The 21079-nt window shown below is 38.2% G+C and overlaps 4 protein-coding genes across 6 annotated transcripts; 2 read left to right on the top strand and 2 right to left on the bottom strand.

The window, feature by feature from the left end:
• Window positions 1-1020: 1020 nt before the first annotated feature.
• On the bottom strand, window positions 1021-2458 carry LOC116168792 (venom allergen 5-like). 2 transcript variants are annotated; one of them, XM_031484774.1, is made up of 7 exons: window positions 2028-2458; window positions 1830-1972; window positions 1660-1778; window positions 1530-1608; window positions 1326-1483; window positions 1177-1280; window positions 1021-1127 (listed from the first exon to the last, which is right to left on the bottom strand). In XM_031484774.1, exons 2-7 carry the CDS (start codon window positions 1903-1905, stop codon window positions 1061-1063), a joined length of 603 nt encoding a protein of 200 aa, XP_031340634.1. In that variant the 5' UTR covers window positions 1906-1972; window positions 2028-2458; the 3' UTR covers window positions 1021-1060. The 2 variants fall into 2 exon arrangements, with proteins under 2 accessions (XP_031340634.1, XP_031340633.1); XM_031484773.1 differs by having other exon boundaries at window positions 1830-2458.
• A 2614-nt stretch (window positions 2459-5072) lies between these two features.
• LOC116169843 lies at window positions 5073-6155 on the bottom strand. Its single transcript, XM_031486022.1, has 3 exons — window positions 5776-6155; window positions 5715-5731; window positions 5073-5666 (listed from the first exon to the last, which is right to left on the bottom strand). The coding sequence occupies exons 1-3, from the start codon at window positions 5903-5905 to the stop codon at window positions 5148-5150; spliced, it is 666 nt and encodes a 221-aa protein (XP_031341882.1). The 5' UTR covers window positions 5906-6155; the 3' UTR covers window positions 5073-5147.
• On the top strand, window positions 6139-10619 carry LOC116169842. Of its 2 annotated transcripts, XR_004145089.1 has the most exons (6): window positions 6139-6393; window positions 6440-6529; window positions 6579-6723; window positions 6768-6910; window positions 6960-7436; window positions 10002-10619. XR_004145089.1 is itself a non-coding variant. In XM_031486021.1 (5 exons), exons 1-5 carry the CDS (start codon window positions 6330-6332, stop codon window positions 7253-7255), a joined length of 738 nt encoding a protein of 245 aa, XP_031341881.1. In that variant the 5' UTR covers window positions 6139-6329; the 3' UTR covers window positions 7256-8764. The 2 variants fall into 2 exon arrangements, 1 of the variants encoding a protein (XP_031341881.1); XM_031486021.1 differs by lacking the exon at window positions 10002-10619 and having other exon boundaries at window positions 6960-8764.
• Window positions 10620-18669: 8050 nt separating this feature from the next.
• Window positions 18670-19749, top strand: LOC116168961. Its single transcript, XM_031484990.1, has 5 exons — window positions 18670-18804; window positions 18850-18939; window positions 18989-19133; window positions 19180-19322; window positions 19372-19749. The coding sequence occupies exons 1-5, from the start codon at window positions 18741-18743 to the stop codon at window positions 19665-19667; spliced, it is 738 nt and encodes a 245-aa protein (XP_031340850.1). The 5' UTR covers window positions 18670-18740; the 3' UTR covers window positions 19668-19749.
• Window positions 19750-21079: the final 1330 nt, after the last annotated feature.

Here is a 21079-nt window from a genome sequence, read left to right as displayed (position 1 = left end):
TACATGTTATGCTACAATTTTCGAGAAAACACCATCAATCTTGGCTATACATGGTCCTGTGGGGTATGGAATATCCCTCAGAGAGGAAGATCTGTATGGCTCCCCTCCCCAATACGAAGGCTTGACTACATTTTTTCAAAAGTTACCCTGAGGATGTTAAAATACCATTCGTGGTTATTACCACAATTAACAATAACTTTGCCGTTATTTAGAGTGGCACTTTGCTTACGACAACACTAAAACAATAAGCAAAAAAATAGCGTGTGCAGGGTAGTCTGGAAATTTGCTTTTTATTCTTATGCACAATTAACGACTCGATTTACGTCTTCGCGAATATGAGATTTGATTCCTTAAGACCCTCTTTAAGACACTTTAGAGTACGTTTAGGGTCACCGAAGTCTTTAGGAGTATCCGAGCGCCTTCCTAAATTCTTTGAGATTTAAAACATGTTGAGATTCTTTAAGAGAGTCCTCAACTTCAGAGTCTCCAAGAAACATTTTTTATACATAAACCCTAGATAATGCCGTTTTTTACTTAAGCATTTTGGTTTAGTGTTACATTAAGACTCGGCACAAACCTAGGCAGAATAGAAATTTAACTTTATCTCATCAGACCTTTACTCTGCCTAGGTTGGTGCCCCCTTGGGGTAGAAACCGTAGTTTCTATTCAAAACAGAGCAGTCATATTTTATATTTCTTCTGCGTATTTACAATCTATACAGTTTTGTTCTTTAAATAGATTTAGGAAATCCAGTTATTCCAGTAGGGTTTCTGTTACGGATAATAGAATGACGAGGCACTGAAATCATCGCTTACATTGGAATAATGCAGGAATCCGCAAAAGTGGAGTGTATTTCTGGGGGTCATTGCGAATTTAATTGTAGACAGGGCTGCGCAGCCCTATCATTGTCGTGTCAGGACCGTCCGCATTTCAATGTCTGTTGGCTAAATTTCTTTGTCCCAGTAGGCATGCAGGCACTTGGTCCCCACCGGCGATTGGGAAAGCAAAATGATATAGAAGTTCTGCTTTAGAGCGTTTATTAAAAAAGTTTATCAAAATTTCAACAAAGGTTGTCGCACTGGCTCGAGATGCCGACCTTGTAGGGCGCCATACCCGGAACGTTCCCCCTGAAAAACTCACCGTAACCTAGCTAAAAGCAAAACTACCAAAACTTACCCCGGTCCGTAGTTGCAGACGTAAAACTGGATATAATTCGAAGTCGCGTTATGTCTGTAGTTGGTGTAGCCGCAGCCGATGTACTCGGTGGTCGCCCACACTATCTACAAGGGGTCGTCGTACAATTCGACAAGATCATCTACTGCTACCTGAGTGTAGTGTCCCGTTCCCTTCACCGGTATATTCGTAAAGTTGTACATCTTATACTCGTTGAACCAACTCTGTATGAACTTGTCCCAGTTGGGCAGGGGTAGCAGGGCCGACGAGGTTGTCTTGCCAATATTTTGACCGACGGTTCTCCATCGTGCTAGAGACGAGTATTAGGCACTGTCAGAAGGCTAGGATGTACTTACGGTCCCTAACTCTTTGATGCTTGTAATTGCACGTGGCGGCAATTTTCTGCCCGGCTGCGGCCAGTTTGTCATCCCACTTCTGAAATGTGACCAGTGCTCAGAGAGCGTAATGCCAGATCGCTCGCCTTACCAGTCGCTTCATGTTGACCGCCTTGGGCTGACCGGTCAGCTTACCCTGAGCGACTAAGGTCCTGAGGGTGTTGTGGGAGTTTACAATAAACTGTTGGTCCTTAGGTGCCACTCCAGCATCTGAAATATTCGATTACGTGCGAAGCATACCTAGATAAAAAGAGGTTTTACCGTAAATTATGCAGCTGCAGCAGACAACTCCGATGAGGGTTGTTGCGTAGAGTGGGATTGACCAGGCCGGTTTCATTTCGTCTGGATCCAGCTAGGACTAGCGGTGGTTTTATACGGATTGTTGCGTCCCCATTCGATATTTTCTTTATTTTTGTCTCGTTCACAGTTTGTAATCGTTTTCCGTTCCGTACCACTTACCTCAATGGCGTCTATGGAGGTTGATATTGGCCACTGCAGTTGTCGGTTTAACCCAAGGGCAGATTATGTTTTAATCGATACATGTATACTCGTTTGGAGAACAGTACATAAATAATAAATAAATGCACAAATTGGTTTTGCACTAATTAAGCCCTAATCAAAAAATAGTCGATTACACAATGTGGAACTATCGACTTCCGTGCACTATCTGGATATCGTAGTTGTTTTTCCGAACGGAGGTAAAATCTGTCTTGATGTAACACTAAACCAGAATGGGCGTATCTAGGATTTTAGGGCCTTTGCTTATGTATAAAAAATTTTTTGGATACCTTTTGAAGCTGAAGACGCTAAAATCTCTTAAAGGTTCCTAACATGTTTCAAATATCAAGGCATTTAGAAAGATTTGGGGGCTCTCGGATACTCCTAGAGTCTTAGGTGGCCCTTAACGTACAATCTAACCTCTTAAAAGTTCTCAAAATTCGGCTTCCAAAACACTGTTAAGCGACTCGTAACGGTAGGGGTTATAAAGACCCCCGTTCGTACTAAATAAAATTGATCCTCTACGGCACTGGTAAACAATTGTCTATCACAATTAATTTTACCCATGGCTAGCTTTCTAATAAAATTTAAATACCCCTTGGGGAAGGTTGACCTTTTTATCCCCATTTTCCCAAACTAGAAAAGTTGGAAACTGGATCACTTTGAGGGTGATACGGTTTCGGGATAATCAAGCTTGTATTTGCCTCAACCGCTCTCAACACTTGCGTCAAATTCTCGAAGACGTAAATGGAGTTGTTATTTGTGCACCAAAAAAGTCAAATTCCAAACTACCTTGCACAGGTTAATTTTTTGCATATTATTTTAGTTTTTTCGTAAAAAGCGCCACTTTAAGTACGACGGAAGGATTATTGAACTACGATAGAGTTTTTTTTACAGTAAAACTCTTAGAAATGAGCCACCGAACTTTCGGATAAATTGACCTTTTTGGTTTAACCTTATACGTCCGTTCTTTACTTGTAATGGAAAAGCTAATATTAATTGTATTAATAACCATGAAAGGTCTATACTGGAATTTCGTTTACACTAAAACTACGTTACGTATTTTAATTCCGCCCATTCACACAATTTTATGAATATGGCTCTACTCCAATTCAGACCCGCGAAAGATTTACATTTCTTCCTCGAATACTAAACTTTGCACGGAAGCCTTAGCACTTTCGAATCCTCGTTGCTTGCGCCTATTGGTCACTTGCACAATAGGTAAACAAGTATAATTACCCCCAGCCATAAAGCAACATCTTTATATCTCGTTTTCCCTTACAAACTCCATGGCAATTTTTGGAAAAAGGTAGTTAAGTCTTCGTGTGACTGAGGGACAGACAGATCTTTCTCTCCTGAGAGGATCATCGTTTTATGGTGTTTTCTAGAATAAGTGCTAACGCTAGGCATTTTTGAGGCACCTGGAATACCCCCTGGCACACAGCCGTACCCTCAGTACCACAATTCCCTCTCTATTTCGCTTCCCACCATCATGGTAACTTTTGAAGGACGGTAATCAAGGTATTCATTAACCCCCAGAACCCCAGGTACTACGTCTTTGCAGAAGGGCCAGTCTTCAGGACATACTAGATTTTCAAGCTGACAGGCCGATCTTTCCTTCCTGAGGGGTGTTCCATATTGCGAAATTTGATGGTGTTTTCTCAAAAATTATGGTATGGGTGCTAACGTTAGGCATTTTGGGAGAATATTGCGGCTCGAGGGGGGGGGGTATCGATTTTTTTTAGTGCTATAAATCATTTGGGTTTTTCAGGGCCGGGTCATTTGAGGTTTCTTTTGTATATCGGGGCTTTAAAACGCTCTTAAATAATTTCAAACGCCCTCCAATCCTTCAACTACTTTCTCCCTTAAAGGCTTTTAAAGGTCTCTGGAAGAGGCTTGCCTTGTAGAGCGTTGATAAGCATGTATGAGTTCTCTTTCTCTCTCTCTCTCTAAAAGCTTTCAACCCTCTTTAAGAGCCTTTAAGATCGATTTAAGAATAGTTAAAAGTACTACTTTAAGAGCAATCGAGACCTTGAAAGGGCCTTCTGTATGAGAGCCACTAATAACAGATTCTAATGTAATAAATTTTTTAAGAACATTTTAGAACTGAGCTCTTAAAGGGTTTCGCTAGTCTTCAGGGCGTTTTGTAACTTTTTTGAGTAATCTCAAATGGTCAAGAAATGCCCTTAAACGCCCCTAAAACTTTCTAGAAAATTCATTAAAGGCTTTCAAAAGATATTTACGTCTGTGTTAGGGTTTTAGAAGCATTTAAACACGTTTAAAGCGCCTTAAAGTTCTAAAAGACTGCGTAGAAGGATTAAATAAAGATAGCCTAGAGCATTTTGGAAAGTTTCGCAACTTGTGCACCTTAAATACTTTTAGATCCTCTAGAACACTTTAAAGGACCCTAGAAGGCTTGTAACAGATGGCCCTTTCAAAAGTTTGGTTTTGTTCAACAAATGTACACATACACCGCTTCATAGCGAACGTGCACAAAAGTATGTCTGGTGATAACAACAATACGAGCGCAGTTGCCACGATCTCTCCACTTAAATGTTGCGTCCATTCCATTTGATTCGACCGAATAAACCGAAATGCAGGTTTTCTACTGGTTGTTAGGGCACGCCAGTCGAGGTCACTGCCTTCAGAGAGGAAGCTCCGTTTCGGTTTTTCTAGCGGGTTAGATTTGCGAGAGATGTGGGAGAGCGAGGATTCTAATTTTTGCCAGTGCCGTAGGGGTCCAATTTTATTTAATGCAAGTGGGGTCTTCAACCCTTGTAAATGTAACTAAGCCAAATTACACTTTTACCCAGAAGATTGTAGGAATAAACGCTAATGATCTGATCTTTACATAGGCAATAGGAAATTGTGCAAGAAAAGCGCAATTAGTTACATCGCTTATTATTATTTGCACACTGTGATAATGATTAAATTATTGTGATAAGGTTATAAGAAAAAATAATACGTATTAAATGAATAATTTCAAGAATATTCGACATTTACAGCGTGTTTTTTTGACGATACTAACAAAAAAATTTGGTTTGGGTGGATTTTCTGTTTACCTACTCATTTAAAGCACTTCTAATCGGGAGGAACCAACCAACTCACGTCCTTCTCGTTTTCAGAATCTTCCTTTTGATCTCGGTTTGCAAGGATTTCCATAACAATTTCTTCGATTTCCTTCCTCAGTGCACCGTCGGGCTGCCCGAGTTCATTCTGCTTCTCCTCCTGAAAATAGAAACCGTCCTCCGGGACGAATCCCTTGAGGTCGTCTTCGCCTCGATCGCCAAAAATCAAAACGGAGAGCAGCTTGTAGTCACCTCGGTCGTGGATTTCTTTAATGTGGCGCTTGTAGTCTTCCAAGCTTTGCCTGTGGTGATCTCCCAACGGTTCGCGATGATGTACAAGTTCCTTGTCCCTCCAACGCCTCGCGTAGACTTGATTTCCTCTGTCGATCAGCAGTTCTACTAAATTTCGGAAATTCTTTTCGCCCTTTCTGTCCGATCCTTTTTCGCACCGATGCCTTACCTTCTCCAAATCTTCTTCCAGCAGGACGGATCCATAGTATTGACTGCCATCGTCGTCGGTTTGAGGCGAAATCTACAATTCGTGAACGAGTTAAGTTGTCCAACACTTACAGCCACCTACGGTCGCAAAGGTCACGCCTAAGGAAAAAGGTCTGATTTTTGGAAATTATGGCAATACGCACCTGTCAATATTATTACGAGCTGAGAAAACGATGGGAACGTCCTGCGCGCCATCGTTAAAGTTGTATGGTCGGTATCGTCTTCCATATTTCCGGTACGTAGGCGTACTGGAACACTTAATCTCTTATGCATTGCTGTACGTAATCAGTGGTTGATTAATTAACGTCATTTGTTGATCCGGGGTACAACTCTCGAGGTGCCACGATTAGTTGGGGAAGCTTTTTTAAAACGCTTCCATTCGAACTCAAATTTTAGCTTAAAATGACAGAATCTGGATCAGAATTTAAGACAATATTTCTCAAAATGTCATGGGGAGCCCATTGTGGATCGTTTGGCCAATGTCTTGGAATTTAGAACCTGCTAGGATTGTGCGCACGCTAGCACTTACAGTAACGTTAATAGTTTTAAATTAGCATGGTCCTCTCACAATTTAAACTAGTTTCGCACAGTCTGGAAAAATCACATATTTTGACGTCAATCAATGCAGCAATTATCCTTGGTTTGCAAACATATGTGCATATAAAGATGAACCGTTCCCTTTGCGCCCACAGTAAACATGTTCACAATCCCAAACTACACGTGCCTTTTTGCGACGATCTTCCAATTGAGCTTCGCTGCGGGTAGGTTTCGAAGAGGTTCCTCCGACGGCTAATTCTCTGTTTTCAGTTCCGTTCCAAGTGTGCAAACGAACCGACCCGAAATTGGCGGAGTGCCTGAAACCCGCCATCGAGAACGCGCTGATCTTACTCGAAAATGGTATGGCCTCGGGTTATGTGAAAGACCGGTGCTAATAGTCGAGTTTTAGGGTTTCCCGAGTACGGAATTCCCTCGATCCAGCCAATATCGGTTGAATCGTGGATGGATCCGGCGAGACCTCCTCTGGTCTACGATCAGAAGTTTCGCAACTCCAAGTTTTACAATTACCCGCTGACCAAAATAGAGGATCTGAGGTGAGTCGCCCTGTCACTTGCGCCAGTTCACCTTTCAGTTTTAGCATCAACATTGACGACCCCAAAATTTTCATCGGATTTACGGCGCACAACCACAACTTGTCCTATGAAACCGAATTTGAGTTCGACGGCGCAATCATCGACGGCGAGGACTTGAGCTGTTCGGGAGACCTAACTTGTATTTACAGTAAGTGACGCGCAAACTTCGTTAGGCCCTTTCTGGCATTCACTTCTAGCCGAAATGGAGTTTCAACTTAACTTCACCGGAATAGAGGTGACCATCGGTGTGGACAAGAAGATCAACATAACAAACGTAGACATGAACGTAATAAGCATGGAGAGGTTCTACATCGAATTCCGCGGTAAGGACACCGAGCGCGTGACGAAGCTGAGCAAGTTCTACCATGACAACGCTCAGTACCTCGTCGCCAAAGAAAAGGATGTCTACGAACAGGCCTACGCTAACATCTTCAAAGTCGTCGCCAACGACGTGCTATCCAAGTTTTCCTTCGATTCCCTCTTTCCCAAGTAACATTCTCCAAATGGTCAGCACAAACTTTCAGATACCGTCGTAACATCATTGCAAAATCAATAAATACACTTATTTAAGAGCGGGGGGTGCTTTTCCTGTTGCATGTACAATGTCATTCGTGTACGACCCTGGTTGTTTGATGTCGGGAGTCGGGACTGTTTCTTTACGTGGTATTTGTTAGGTAAAGAATAATACTTCGTTTAAGACTTGTTTAATTTGCTTCTACGAAACGCTTACATTGTGCATCTAACCAATGGTTCTCGACATTGTTGCCAACTTAACTCTAACTAACTTAAACCTATACAAGGTACTCCAACATCCCCTTTGTTACAGATCTAGTTTCACAGGCGCTTTAACAATTCTTCCGCTTTTAGTAACTACATCCCCTGGAGCTAACTCTGACTTATTTTCTATTACATTATTATTTTCGTTCTTAATATCTATATATACTTTAGTAGGCTCTGGTCTTATATCATTCCTAACTACATCCTGCTCACTTCCCTCTTTTCTCATAGTAAATGATGGACAATTGCGTTTGTAATTAATTTTAATGAATTTTCTGTTCCGTATCAACATAGCGCCATTCTCCATCTTTACTTTGTATGTATACTAACTACCCTGCCTGGTGTCCATACAGTGTTTGGTTTTATTTGTACCATTACATGCATTCCTATGTCTAATTCTGGTAATTTCTTAGCTCTTTTGTCATAGTAGTGCTGACTAGTAACTTGCCTCTCATTTAAAAATTTATTATACTGATTTTGTTTAATTACTTTCGGTAAAAGATTTTGATTTGTGATAGGTAAGCTGATTGATCTTAATTTTCTAGACATTAATATTTCCGCTGGTGAATAATCATTGTCAATTTTTTGATTTCGGTATGTCAACAATGCCATTTGTAAATCTTTATTATCTTCAATGATCTTTTTAAACATTTTTTTAGCAGTTTGTACATTCCTTTCGGCCATTCCATTGGATTGTGCATTTGTAGGTGACGTTAAGATATGATTAAATTCCCAATTCTTTGCAAAAACTTTAAATTCATATGATGAAAATTGTGGACCCCCATCAGTTACCAATGTTAATGGAATCCCATGTCGAGCAAACATAGTTTTCAATAACTCAATTATTTTGTTACTAGTTGTGTTTATACCTAATTTCTCTATTTCCAAATATTTTGAATAATAATAATCTATTACTAATAAATACTTTTGCCCTCTAATTTCAAATAAATCACACCCTACCTTATTCCATGGTATTCTGGGAATTTCGTGACTCTGCAATGGTTCTTTTATTTGTGAGTTGGAATATTTCATACAAATTTCACAGTTTATTATCGTTTGCTTTATGTCATTATTCATGTTAGGCCAAAATATTGACTCTGAAGCTATCCTTATGCATTTTTGAATACCTGAGTGATTGTAATGGACTCTTTCAAGCATTTCTTTTCGCATTAAACGTGGTATTACTAAAGCTGTATTTCTAAAAATTAAATCATTTATAACTGTTTGTACTTCCAATATATTTAAACAGCATCATTCACACACACTTAATGTTTTTTGGCCACCCGTTAATAATAATTGATTTTAATAACTGTAATTCATTATCATTATTAGTTTTAATTTTGAATTCACTCATTCTTTCTTCTGTTGCATTGATTTGTGACACTACCAAACATACTTGTGCATTTATTTCTTCCTCAAACTCATCTTTTTCGTTATTGTTTAGGTATGCCCTTGATAGCGTGTCCGCTATTAATAAATGTTTACCCGGTATAAATTTTATTTCAAAATGATATTTTTGAATTTGTAGTAACATTCTTTGAAGACGTGCTGGTGTTTTGTGCAAAGGTTTTTTTAATATTGTAATTAATGGTAAATGATCCCTTTCTACTGTTACTTTTGTTCCATTGAAACCTAGTCAAATCAAATGTTATTGCTAACAACTCCTTTTCAATCTGAGCGTAACGACATTGTGTTTCAGTTAAAGCCCTCGATGCATACGCACATGGTAATTTATTTTGCAATAAGCACGCTCCTAACCCTGATTTTGAAGCATCAACTGATATTACTGTATCTTTCTTCGCATCAAAGTATTGCAGTACTGGTTTTTTGCTTAACGCCTCTTTTAACTGAATGAAAGCCTTTTCCTGATCATCAAGCCAAATAAATTCTACATCTTTCTTTAACAGATTTCTTAATGGTTCCGTGAAAACTCCTAACAATCTTTGTACTTCTTTTTTATCTTTAGGTCTAGGTATGTTAGTAATTGCATCAATTTTCCTACTGTCTGGTTCTATACCTTCCCCTGAAATTATGTGTCCCATGTAATTTAATTTACTTTTCCCTAGCTTACATTTATTCATATTGAAAGTGACATTATTATTTTTTGCTATTTCAAAAACCCTTTTCAGTTTTTCATCATGTTCTTCTAATATATCGTCAATGTATGTAGTAACCCCTTCAATATTAAACATTTCTTTAAATTTTTCCTGGAAAACTTCAGGTGCACATTTGATACCGTACGGCATTCTTTTGAATTTATACAATCCATATGGAGTACCAAACGTACATAATTTTGCACTTTCCTCGTCTAATGGTATTTGGTGGAAGCCTTGAGATGCATCCAAAGTGCTAAAAATCGTAGGTACCATTTTGTAATTTATGCCTTACGCTTGCAATAATTGAAATTCCCCTTGCTAGTAATGTACCGACTGCGCCATGTTTCTTTACGTGGTATTTGTTAGGTAAAGAATAATACTTCGTTTAAGACTTGTTTAATTTGCTTCTACGAAACGCTTACATTGGGCATCTAACCAATGGTTCTCGACATTGTTGCCAACTTAACTCTAACTAACTTAAACCTATACCAGGGACGTCGGCGTCGCAACCAGTTTTGGACCGTTCTAAGGTTGCTTCTACCAGTGTTGCATCGTGATGAGAGGGGTCAATTGGACTTGCTTCCATGCTGATGTATCTAGAGACAAATTCAAGATGTCTTCAACAATGACTGTGAGCGCGGCATCGTATTTAATCAGTAGATCTTCCTTTCGGAAAGAGGGATCACTTTGTATCGTATCGTATGGGTGGCACTCTCTAGCTACAGACGTTTTCATGTTAGTCCAGGGAATAGAGACAGTATGTGACATCTGGTGGTTAAGAATCCAAGTTTTCGACCCCTTGTGCTTGTCCCGTACCACTCCCAAAACCCACGAAATTTGGTTGGTTTCTTAGTTTTCCAATCGTATCTTTTCACTTTAGCACAAAATATTGCAATCAGAAAATGTAGACTATAAAATTTCACACAACTTGGATATGTATTGCTTTTTTGCGAAATTGTTATTAACAAAGGTAGAGAGCTTAGATTTTGAAGAATTCTGAAATTTCTACGTAGATATTATACAGGCTGATTCAAATCACCATGGGAATCTCGGGAACTGTAAGAGATAGCCAGGTAGTTTAAATTTGGCAAAGTTTCGTACTTTGATGCTTAACAAAATGCAGTTTTGAAACTGAAAAAACTCCGACCACTTTCGGAGATATCCGGAAAAAAAACGAAATTTTGCAAAATCGTTTTGATTTTTTATTGAAGTTTAACAAGCTATTTCGAAATAAATGACACATTATTGTGGTCACTTTTCCTCTATAAGATGCTACTTAATTTTAAGTTTGACGTTTCGTCTCAAGTGGACCATCATCAACTTTGTTTTTTCTTATGGAAGTCATCTTTACCTTTTGGGTCATTTGATAGAGAATTTCTTTCCGATTTCAAAAATGTAAATATCAGTATCTTTTAATAAGAAATTGCGCTATTAGTTCATAAAAACGCAAGAAACTATGTACGTACACTACCTAAGACAAAGTTTTCTAGGCAAAAAAGAAGATATTTTCAAAACATTAAAAAAATCGTAATGTTTACGTGCAGGAATGCGAAAAAAATTTGATATCTGGGGGTTTTTGAACATGAAAATCGCGAACCTGAAATTAGTTTTTGAAAATTCGAAAAAAACAGTTCCACTGCAATTCTTGACCGCACAACGAAAATGGAGAGAATTCCACGAAATGTGTTGTGTACATACTTGATGAGTTAAGGAACAAAATTGTCGAACAGTTTTTTAAAATACCTTTTCAAACAAAAGTTATACTCATTTGAAGATTGGGCTTTCGGGTTACAAAGTGTCCACCGCCTACTAGTGAGTGATCTAATTTCGCATGTAGTTAATTGAAAATGTTGCAAATAACAAAAAAATAACGATTTAAGTCGATATAACCATACTTGAAATAATGATTATTGATTGTAATGTCATTTATTATTTTTATTTTCTATAATAAGGCAGCATTCCGTTGTTTTTATTTCAGAAAACAAATGAGTATCGAAAAACAATTGAATTTTTTTAAATGGAAGGGTACCTTTTCATTAGGCCCATTTGATACAGATTTTTTTTCTCTTTTCGATGATGTAACATGTTAGTACTCCAATAAAGAAAAATTTTTCAAAAAAACATATAATTGAATTGAATGGTTTATTAATAAAATAAATGTATGCATGTAATGGACTGTCCAAGTCTATGACTTATTGGTCTGTACCATATATATATAAAGTAAAAAATAAATTTTGTTTCTTATCATACTAACAGAAATTATCATTCCGTTACGTTCAAACGTAACAACTACGTATTAATCCTAGTACTAATTAATAAGCTCAAAGGAATAAATAAATTACAAAATATAAAAAACAATTGAAAATTAAGATGTATGACAAAACAAAGCTCTTTGTCCATGCAGTTATAACAAACAATCTTTTAAATTTACGTTTTCAAAATAAATAAATAAATAAATTAGTATTTAATCCTCATGTATTGGTAGTTCATCAAACTATTTCACATATCACATCAATAACATTAATCTAGATACCCTACATCAAAATAAAATAAATAAGCGTGAACTTTTCTTATTAAACTTTGAAGACAAAATAAAATTAGCAATACAATGGTAACAAACGTACACATTCATTTGTTTTATTTTGATCTAGGATATCTAGAGTAATGTTATTGATGTGATTATAAAAAGTTTTTTTGAAAAATTTTCTTGTATTAGGGCCCTAACATGTTATATCATCGATCTCTAGCAAATGAGCCTAATGAAAAGATGGACTGCCATTAAAAAAAAATTCAATTGTTTTTCGTTACTCATTTGTTTTCTGAAATAAAAACAACTGATTGCTGCCTTATTATGGAAAATAAAATGTTCAACAACTCTCATATAACAAATTTTTGTATACATTCGATATTTTATCGAAATCTATACTATAGTCCATACATAACGGGCACCCTGTATAATAGATACATAGAAATTTCAGAATTCTTCAAAATATAGACAACTTTGATGCTCTAAATCTTTTTAAATAAAAACTTCACAAAAAAGAAGTGTGTATCAAACTGCTGTAAAACTGTATGGTCTACAATTTCTAATAGCACTAAGTGTTCCTTCTATATATATTTTAAATTGCATTTTGTATGCCAGATCTTAATTAGACAATTATTCCTTAAGATCTGACATACACTCCCACAACACACTTTCGTCCACAGAAATTTATGTGAAATACTGTAGGCTACACAAAACATATATGAGTTTTCAAAACACTTCTGTCATACTTTTTAATAAATTACTTTTAAGTATAAGAAAATTATCAATCCTAAACCTGACGAAAATTCTTAAATGTGTATTAATTAAACATGCCTTTTATAGCGTAGCAGAATTTGAAAATTTTGATTTCGAAAATATTGTTTAAGTGTGACTTCTGCAAATGTAAGTATATTTTTTGTTACAAGTATGCAGTAATAAATATTATTATTATTATTATTATAACAATATTTTGTTGTAAAGTGAACCTTTAAAAATTAAAAAACCAACCAAATTTCGGGAGTTTTAGGGATCGTATGGGGGAAGCACAAGGGTTGGGAGGTCGAAAACTTGGATTCTCAACCATCAGATGATCCCCCATGACATGCGGAAAAAATTAGAACTACTTCTCGTTTTGCAGGAAATGGTTCTTTTTTAGTCACTATTTCCCGGACTAGGCCGCATCAACAGCCGTCTGTGCGACTTAACGACAATTGTGGTATTACGATCGCGAGCTTTACATGCCCTCCGAAGCATGGCAATCAAGAGATGTTCTGTGCCACTAAAAACTGGCACGTTGTGGGATTCGAACTCGCCACCTGTGAGCTTAGATTCCGAGTCTTAAACCGCAACGCCAAATCTACTGAAAGCTGAGTGGGCAGAAACTCAGTGACTGATTAAAAGTTTTCAAATTTTTGATCTTCCGTAGTAGCATTCTTCGAATTGAGTCCACAGACAAAAGAGTTCCGAGACTTTATCGAGGTTTAGAATAGTAATATCAGGAGCTACCTACTGGAACTGTTGCAATATGTTATCTTCGGCTACCGGATCGAGGCCTAAGACAGTGATCTCACATTTCTTCAAGTTGAGTTGAAGACCAAGATGACTTATGTCACACGAAACTTTCTGGGGTGTTTGTAGGATAACTTCTGGGATGGTTCCATCATCCATGTACCAAATATATAGTTCAGGCTTCAAGGAGACCACCATTTGTTGAATAGTGACGGCGAAAAGGGCGGGTCCTAGGGGGTCACCCTGTCGCATGCCGGTTTGTGATTTGCTCAATTTTTCTTCAAAATAAAGAGAGTATGCTTGGGAGACAATTCTTCAGCATCGAGTCGCGCCGGAGTTCATTGAAGGCATATATATCCTCATCTCATAATAAGTTTAATCACTCTTCTGGGGGGTAACGACATGAAAACTTAAATAGAAAAACAAGGAGAAGTTTGAGAATGATTTTTGATTGATAACACGTGTTTTTATGATATTATAAATAAATCTTGTCCGGTTAATATTTTTAATACGTTTACCCATAAGGGCGTTGCATTTAAAAAATACCAACGTTGAACCAAATCTCAAAAACGGTGGTGCAACATTTTTTTTAGTACGCCACTGGATTCTACGTAAAAATATCTAAAAGAAACCTTTTTTTTTCTACGCAATATTATGGAAAATATAAAAAATGCGCTTTATCTGCACTCGTTTATAGTGGGGGAGGTTTCAGCCAAAGGTATTGCACCTATACTGTATTCATTTTAAGAAGGTACCGATAGAAAGCATAGGGACAGTTTGACCTTCACTGTGATTGGTTAAAACACGAGTCAAGATTACCCTGAAAAATAAAATGGGTGACGAATACCATGGATACCATTATTGAACCAATCGTTGTCAAGGTACCTATTTTCCAAAATGGAAAAGTCGGCCCTAAGCAGGATCACAGGAAAACCACCCTGATCTTTAATAATGGCATTTATTGGTCTTTACAAGGTGCTCATACGACTGTATCTGAATGATTGCGCTGACCATTTGCAGAATGTTACTTGGGAAAGAGGGAATCGAAGGAAAACTTGGATAACACGTCGTTGGCGACGTCTTTGAAGATGTTAGCGTAGGCCTTTTCGTAGACATCCTTTTCTTTGGCGACGAGGTACTGAGCGTTGTTATGGTAGAACTTGCTCAGCTTCGCCACGCGCTCGGTGTCTTTACCGCGGAACTCGGTGAAGAACCTCTCCATGCTTATTATGTTCATGTCTACGTTGGTTACTTGGAGTTGCGAAACTTCTGATCGTAGACCAGAGGAGGTCTCGCCGGAACCATCCACGATTCAACCGATATTGGCTGGATCGAGGGAATTCCGTACTCGGGAAACCCTAAAACTCGACTATTAGCACCGGGTCTTTCACAAACCTGAGGCCATACCATTCTCGAGTAAGATCAGCGCGTTCTCGATGGCGGGTTTCAGGCACTCCGCCAATTTCGGGTCGGTCCGTTTGCACACTTGGAACGGAACTGAAAACAGAGAATTAGCCGTCGGCGAAACCGCTCCGAAAACTACCCTCAGCGCAGCTCAATTGGAAGATTGCTGCAAAAAGGCACGTGTAGCTTAGGATTGCGAACATGTTTACTGTGGATTCCAAGGAGACAGTTCATCTTTATACGTTTCCAAACCAAGGGTAATTTACGCATTATTTTACGTGCAAAGTAAGTGGTTTCTCAAGACTGTGCGAAAGTAGCTGTTTGAATTTGTTAATTATGGGAGAACGATGCTAATGAACAACTACCAGGTGTACTTTAACAACAAAGTTGCTTTGATCGTGACGTTCGCTTTATAAAATTCTGTCTCCAACTGTAAGTCTCACAATCCTAAACTCGACCTCCCTTCCTGCTGGTGGGTCAAGATGTTCATTTAGAACAAATTTAAAGCGCCCTCCAAAAGTACGGAAGTATAACGTGTAAGAATAAACAATATTTTATGTCAAAAAAGTTTCATAAATATGTCATGGTAAAAACTGACTTTTTTCTTAAAATTTTAACACCCTGTAGGTCCAAAACTAAGATATTTAAGACATGTGTTGATATAAACTTTTCTCCTTAAAATCACCCGATGATTCACACCCTGTATTATGGGCACTCAATTAATTAACACCCTGTATAAATAGCATGTAATTCTTACAATAAAAATTGTCATTCAACAATTCGAAATGTCAGTAACGTACCGGATAATGTGTTATAGAGAATCCCCGACGGAATTTACTTTGTGTAAGTTAGCGTGGGATTTACGACCCTAACACTACATTTGATCCTTCGCGCCGGATGGTGTACATTAGACGGTACAACTCTAATGCTTCGAGGCGTTAAACGAATTGGTGCCGCGTTACCACAAGGGTTCCGGTCCGAGTAAATGCTACATTTTGGAGTGAATTTCCAAAATCACAAATATGGAGATGGGCCACGAAACGGTTCGAGCTCCCAACGTTGTCTACAAGCGCCCACATTTCTCCCTGGGGTGAGTCCGAACGAGATAACAAGTCGATGGGCAACGATTTTAATATCCAATTGGGCAAGTCCATGTCTCAAAAACATAACTTAAAACAAACCAAGAAGTCTCTTTCTAACGTCTCATTTTATTCTTTTACTAGATTTTCCCCCGCGACTTCGTCGATATTGACGATTACAAGATAACGGAAACCTAGCGTACAGAATGTAAAAGTGTAATCACATTGGCACGGTACGACGTAAGTGGTATCGATCGGTACGCGAAATAGCAGAGTGCGACATCAACGAAAAAAGAATTAAAAAAAAATTCAATAATCCGATCGGGCCCGATTGTGAATCTAAACCGCTCGAGAACAGCCTTTTAGGAGAAGTTCGGTCACAAACACGCGTACAGAAGAATTGTATATATAAAGATTCGCCACTTACTCTTCGAGGTACTCCCATAAATGGCAAATCTTTTTTGACTCGCATATAACTTTTCAAAGTTGTTCGGTCCCAACCATATAAACAAATTCTGACGTAGACTAATGGACCATATCCGTCACAAAAGGCGCCAATAAACAAATAATCCATTATGACTTGCGGAAAATAGTTATGGAAAATCATAAATACGCATGTTAGCTATTGCATTGTTAATTAAACAAATTTGAATGCATTTCCTTTTGAAATGTGTAATTTTTTTAATTCGATCGTTTACATCTTGAAACAAACTGTTTGTTGTCATTTTATGCAAAGTGCTTTTTTGCAAGGTAAATGGAGGAAGGCGTTAGCATGACGGATTTTTCGTGTCCAAAATTAACATTACTTTAAATTATTTAGCATAGTATAATAAGAGACAAGTTTAAAGGCACTACGCGTCTAATTATGTGAGTTATTTATTCTTAATTCCACGATTTCCATGGAAATGTCACAACGTTTTGGCAGTCTTTGTAAAAATGACTTCGGTTGAAAAAGAAAATAAACCGTTCATTCAGTGGCTTGTTGCAGAAGCAGAAGAAAAGTTGTAGGTGGCAAATCCAAATCCAGTAAAGTCAATTATAAAGAATATGAGAACTTGTTTTCGTGGATAATAGGAAGAATCTTACGAACAACGATTTAAATCGAGCGAGTTAGTGGCGCCCTCTACACAAACGTTCCTTAATTTCAGCGTGATGTAGCACCGGAGGTAGCGTCATCTGAGCGTTACGAAAACTTGCTCCAGATAGCTAACTAAAAGAAAGAAGCAAAAAAATGTAATTGCTAATATTCGAAAGGCTGATGAATGGTCAGAAACTGTCCGTAACACAGACCCTAACAAGGGCAATTTTGGACCGACCTAAAACAATTATCATAGGACTACATAAAATCATGGGAATAATAATAATAATAGCGGCTTTATTTTTTTTTGTTTCGTACAGAGAATCATAAACATTACGGAAAAAAGGTGGGAACAGTAACTAACGAAAACAAAAAAAATCTCAAGATTCAAGATAACGTGCATGTTAGGAGTCCGATTTGATAAATGGCAAAGAAAAAGTTCAGAAAGATGCAGGCAGGCCCGAACGTGGGAGAGTATAGGTTGAAAACTACTTAAGAGGACGCAAAAAAACCTAATATCGCCAAAGATGACACCAAAGTTCAGAAAAGTTCAGGAACATTCACGACGACTGGAAGACCAGATGAGCAAGTAGGCTACAGAAGGCACAGGGATAAAAAAAGACTCAAAAAGGTTTGAGATTAATTGAAACATCACACTATTTCAGATAAAAAATTCAACAACATCGATATTGATGCACATTTAATCCAATATAGTGGGATATTTTAAATGGTGGTTCAATCGCCTGTGTCTACCACATTTTTTTCGTATCATTACTCGTTGGTACCATGGAGGGGGAGGGTCCATATCTCAAAAAACATGCCTGGAAACTTAAAAAAAACCAATAAGTGCCTCTTTGTCCGCGAGAGTAGATACAGTGATCACTTTTACCGCAAAGGTATATGACGTAAAACAGATGTTTATGCATTCTTATTTCAAATGGGACGCGGAGCACGATATTAAATGACGTTCAGACGTCTAAATTAAATTCAGATTTGCCAGAAGCCTTACAATGATTTATATGGCTTCTGATATAAAATAAAATCTCGTATGAGACAGGGAAACTAACCATCTGGTGAAAGTTGATTAACTCAGTGGTTACAATATCTCTTTATCGTCTTGTATATTATACACTTACTCTTCGAGACACCACCATTAAAAGGGAAAGCTTTTTTGAAACGCTCGAAACTCGCATATAACTTCTCAAACTCGTGTAAAGATCTATGATTAAATTAAATAAATTAAATCGCTGAAGATGTGCCGTTTGGAAAATATTTTGGAATTTGGAGCCTACAATGATTTTGATCCAGGGACCTTCACTTGGGGGCAGAATTTGGTGACGCAAATGTCATCATTATGACGTTCTTAATTAGCATCGTCCTCCCATAATTCACACTTTCAAACAAGTACTTTCGCACAGTCTTGAGAAATTTTCTGCATAGAACAATGCGCAATTACCTCTGGTTTGGCAACGTATAAAGATGTACCGGGCCTCTTTGAGCGCACAGTAAACATGTCCACAATCCTAAGCTACACATGCCTTTTTGCAGCGATCTTCCAATTGAGTTCGGCTGCGGGTAGGTTTCGAAGCGGTTTCGCCAATGGTTAATTCTGTTTTTCAGTTCCGTTCCAAGTGTGCAAACGAACCGACCCCAAATTAGCGGAATGTCTGAAACCTGCCATCGAGAACGCGCTGATCCTACTCGAAAATGGTTTGGACTCAGGTTTGTGAAAGACCCGGTGCTAATAGTCGAGTTTTAGGGCTTCCCGAGTACGGAATTCCCTCGATCCAGCCAATATCGGTGGAATCGTGGATGGTTCCGGCGAGACCTCCTCTGGTCTACGATCAGAAGTTTCGCAACTCCAAGTTTTACAATTACCCGCTGACCAAAATAGAGGATCTGAGGTAAGTCAACCCTGTCACTTGCGCCAGTTCACCTTTTCAGTTTTAGCATCAACATTGACGACCCCAACATTTTCATCGGATTTACGGCGCACAACCACAACGTGTCCTACGAAACCGAATTTGAGTTCGACGGCGCAATCATCGACGGTGAGGACTTGAGCTGTTCGGGAGACCTTACGTATATTTACAGTGAGTGATGCGCAAATCCGTTTTGTCCCTTTCTGACATTCACTTCTAGACGAAATGGAGTTTCAGCTCAACTTCACAGGAACCGAGGTGACCATCGGTGGGGATAAGAAGATCAACATAACAAATGTAGACATGAACGTAATAAGCATGGAGAGGTTCTTCACCGAGTTCCGCGGTAAAGACACCGAGCGCGTGGCGAAGCTGAGCAAGTTTTACCATAACAACGCTCAGTACCTCGTCGCCAAAGAAAAGGATGTCTACGAAAAGGCCTACGCTAACATCTTCAAAGACGTCGCCAACGACGTGTTATCCAAGTTTTCCTTCGATTCCCTCTTTCCCAAGTAACATTCTGCTACTGGTCAGCGCAAGCATTCAGATACCGTCGTATTAGCACGTTGTAAAAATCAACAAATACACCATTATTCAAGAACGTGTATGTTTTCCTGTTATCCTGCATGGTCTTGGGCTAGACCGGTTCAACCGCAGGTAGTAGTTGGAAGCCAACCATATAAACACATTCTGACATAGGCTGATGGACTATGTCCCTCACTAAAGGCAACCATAAACAAACAACCCATTAAAACCTGCGGAAAATAGTTTATGTAAAATTATAAATTCACATTCATTGAATTTTTAGTTAAATAAACAAATTTGAATGCATTACCTTTCGAAATGGTGTCCAAAAAAAGCTATATGTGTTTTTATAATTAGTTTGTTTACACCTTGAAACAGGTTGTCATTTTATGCAAAGTGCTTTATTTGCAAGTTAAATGGAGGGATGTTTTTGCATGACGCATTTTTTGTGTCAAAAATTAGCATTGCTTTAGAGCAAGTAAAAAAAGTCACAGATTTCGCCATCCTTGTAACAATCGGAAACGTTGGAAGAGATAACCGTATAACGTCATAATGTAAAACACAAATAAGCCTTATTCACTTGCGCCATTCGCACTTTCTAATTAATAAGACTGATAACATGCTCGTAAAGGAGACACTACGCGACACCATTGTCTTCTTTTCTGCTTGACGAAACTGGTAACTTCACACCCATACAAAAAAAATGATGTTATTTGAACAGATACAAAACGAAACACTTCATTGCCACTTTTTGATCTCTACAAGACATGGTTGAGAGATTTTCAATACAACGTTTCGTTACAGAGGAATCATCGTCAACCCGTAGAAAAATTACATACTGCATGCATTTTTTTATTACGAATACACCGATATGTACGGCCCATCCAAAAAAAGGATCTGTTGATTTCAACACACAACGCCCGAATCGCGCGAGAAATCTTATCGTGTTTATCGAGAGTCTGAACAAGACTCTGCAACCATCTTTGTGTGTAAAGCCCGTTCAATGATTATCTATGTCTCTACTATACAGGGTGGTGTTTTTAATTGGACCATTAGAAGTATTTCACGAATTTCGATTCGGGAGCCATTACCTTTTTTTAATAATCGATCAAAATGAATCATTTAAAAATATTTTCAAAATGGCCGGTTGTATCAGAACGGTACCGGAACTTTATTATTTCAAATGGCACTATCTTTTCTGATGGCATTTTCGAATTCCTTATAAAAAATCAGTATGACTTTGTCAATGTGATACTCTGTCTAACTGACATGGTTTCGATTTGACATTTTTGACATTTTTTTACAGTTTCAGAGGTTCCTTCTTCTTCTTTTATTTGATTTTGGTCACGTAGTTGTAGTTCTTTGCCGTCGAGTTAATTGGATGCAAGTGTTTTCTCTTGATA

Source organism: Photinus pyralis, unplaced genomic scaffold (assembly GCF_008802855.1).
Source record: "Photinus pyralis isolate 1611_PpyrPB1 unplaced genomic scaffold, Ppyr1.3 Ppyr1.4_LG4, whole genome shotgun sequence".
Classification (NCBI taxonomy): Eukaryota; Metazoa; Arthropoda; class Insecta; order Coleoptera; family Lampyridae; genus Photinus; species Photinus pyralis.
The sequence above is the reverse complement of the archived record's forward strand: the minus strand, read 5'-3'. Positions and strand labels throughout refer to the sequence as shown.

Excerpts from the sequence above, each read along its gene's own strand:
- LOC116169842 (XM_031486021.1), top strand. The coding sequence starts at position 6,330 with ATGTTCACAATCCCAAACTACACGTGCCTTTTTGCGACGATCTTCCAA. Across the intron at positions 6,394-6,439 it reads CCAATTGAGCTTCGCTGCGG|TTCCGTTCCAAGTGTGCAAA; the intron begins GTAGGTTTCGAA and ends CTCTGTTTTCAG. Across the intron at positions 6,724-6,767 it reads ACCAAAATAGAGGATCTGAG|CATCAACATTGACGACCCCA; the intron begins GTGAGTCGCCCT and ends TTTCAGTTTTAG.
- LOC116169843 (XM_031486022.1), bottom strand. The coding sequence starts at position 5,905 with ATGCATAAGAGATTAAGTGTTCCAGTACGCCTACGTACCGGAAATATG.
- LOC116168792 (XM_031484773.1), bottom strand. The coding sequence starts at position 1,905 with ATGAAACCGGCCTGGTCAATCCCACTCTACGCAACAACCCTCATCGGA. Across the intron at positions 1,609-1,659 it reads CGGTCAACATGAAGCGACTG|AAGTGGGATGACAAACTGGC; the intron begins GTAAGGCGAGCG and ends GTCACATTTCAG. Across the intron at positions 1,281-1,325 it reads GAACGGGACACTACACTCAG|ATAGTGTGGGCGACCACCGA; the intron begins GTAGCAGTAGAT and ends GACCCCTTGTAG.
- LOC116168961 (XM_031484990.1), top strand. The coding sequence starts at position 18,741 with ATGTCCACAATCCTAAGCTACACATGCCTTTTTGCAGCGATCTTCCAA. Across the intron at positions 18,940-18,988 it reads GCTGATCCTACTCGAAAATG|GGCTTCCCGAGTACGGAATT; the intron begins GTTTGGACTCAG and ends GTCGAGTTTTAG. Across the intron at positions 19,134-19,179 it reads ACCAAAATAGAGGATCTGAG|CATCAACATTGACGACCCCA; the intron begins GTAAGTCAACCC and ends TTTCAGTTTTAG.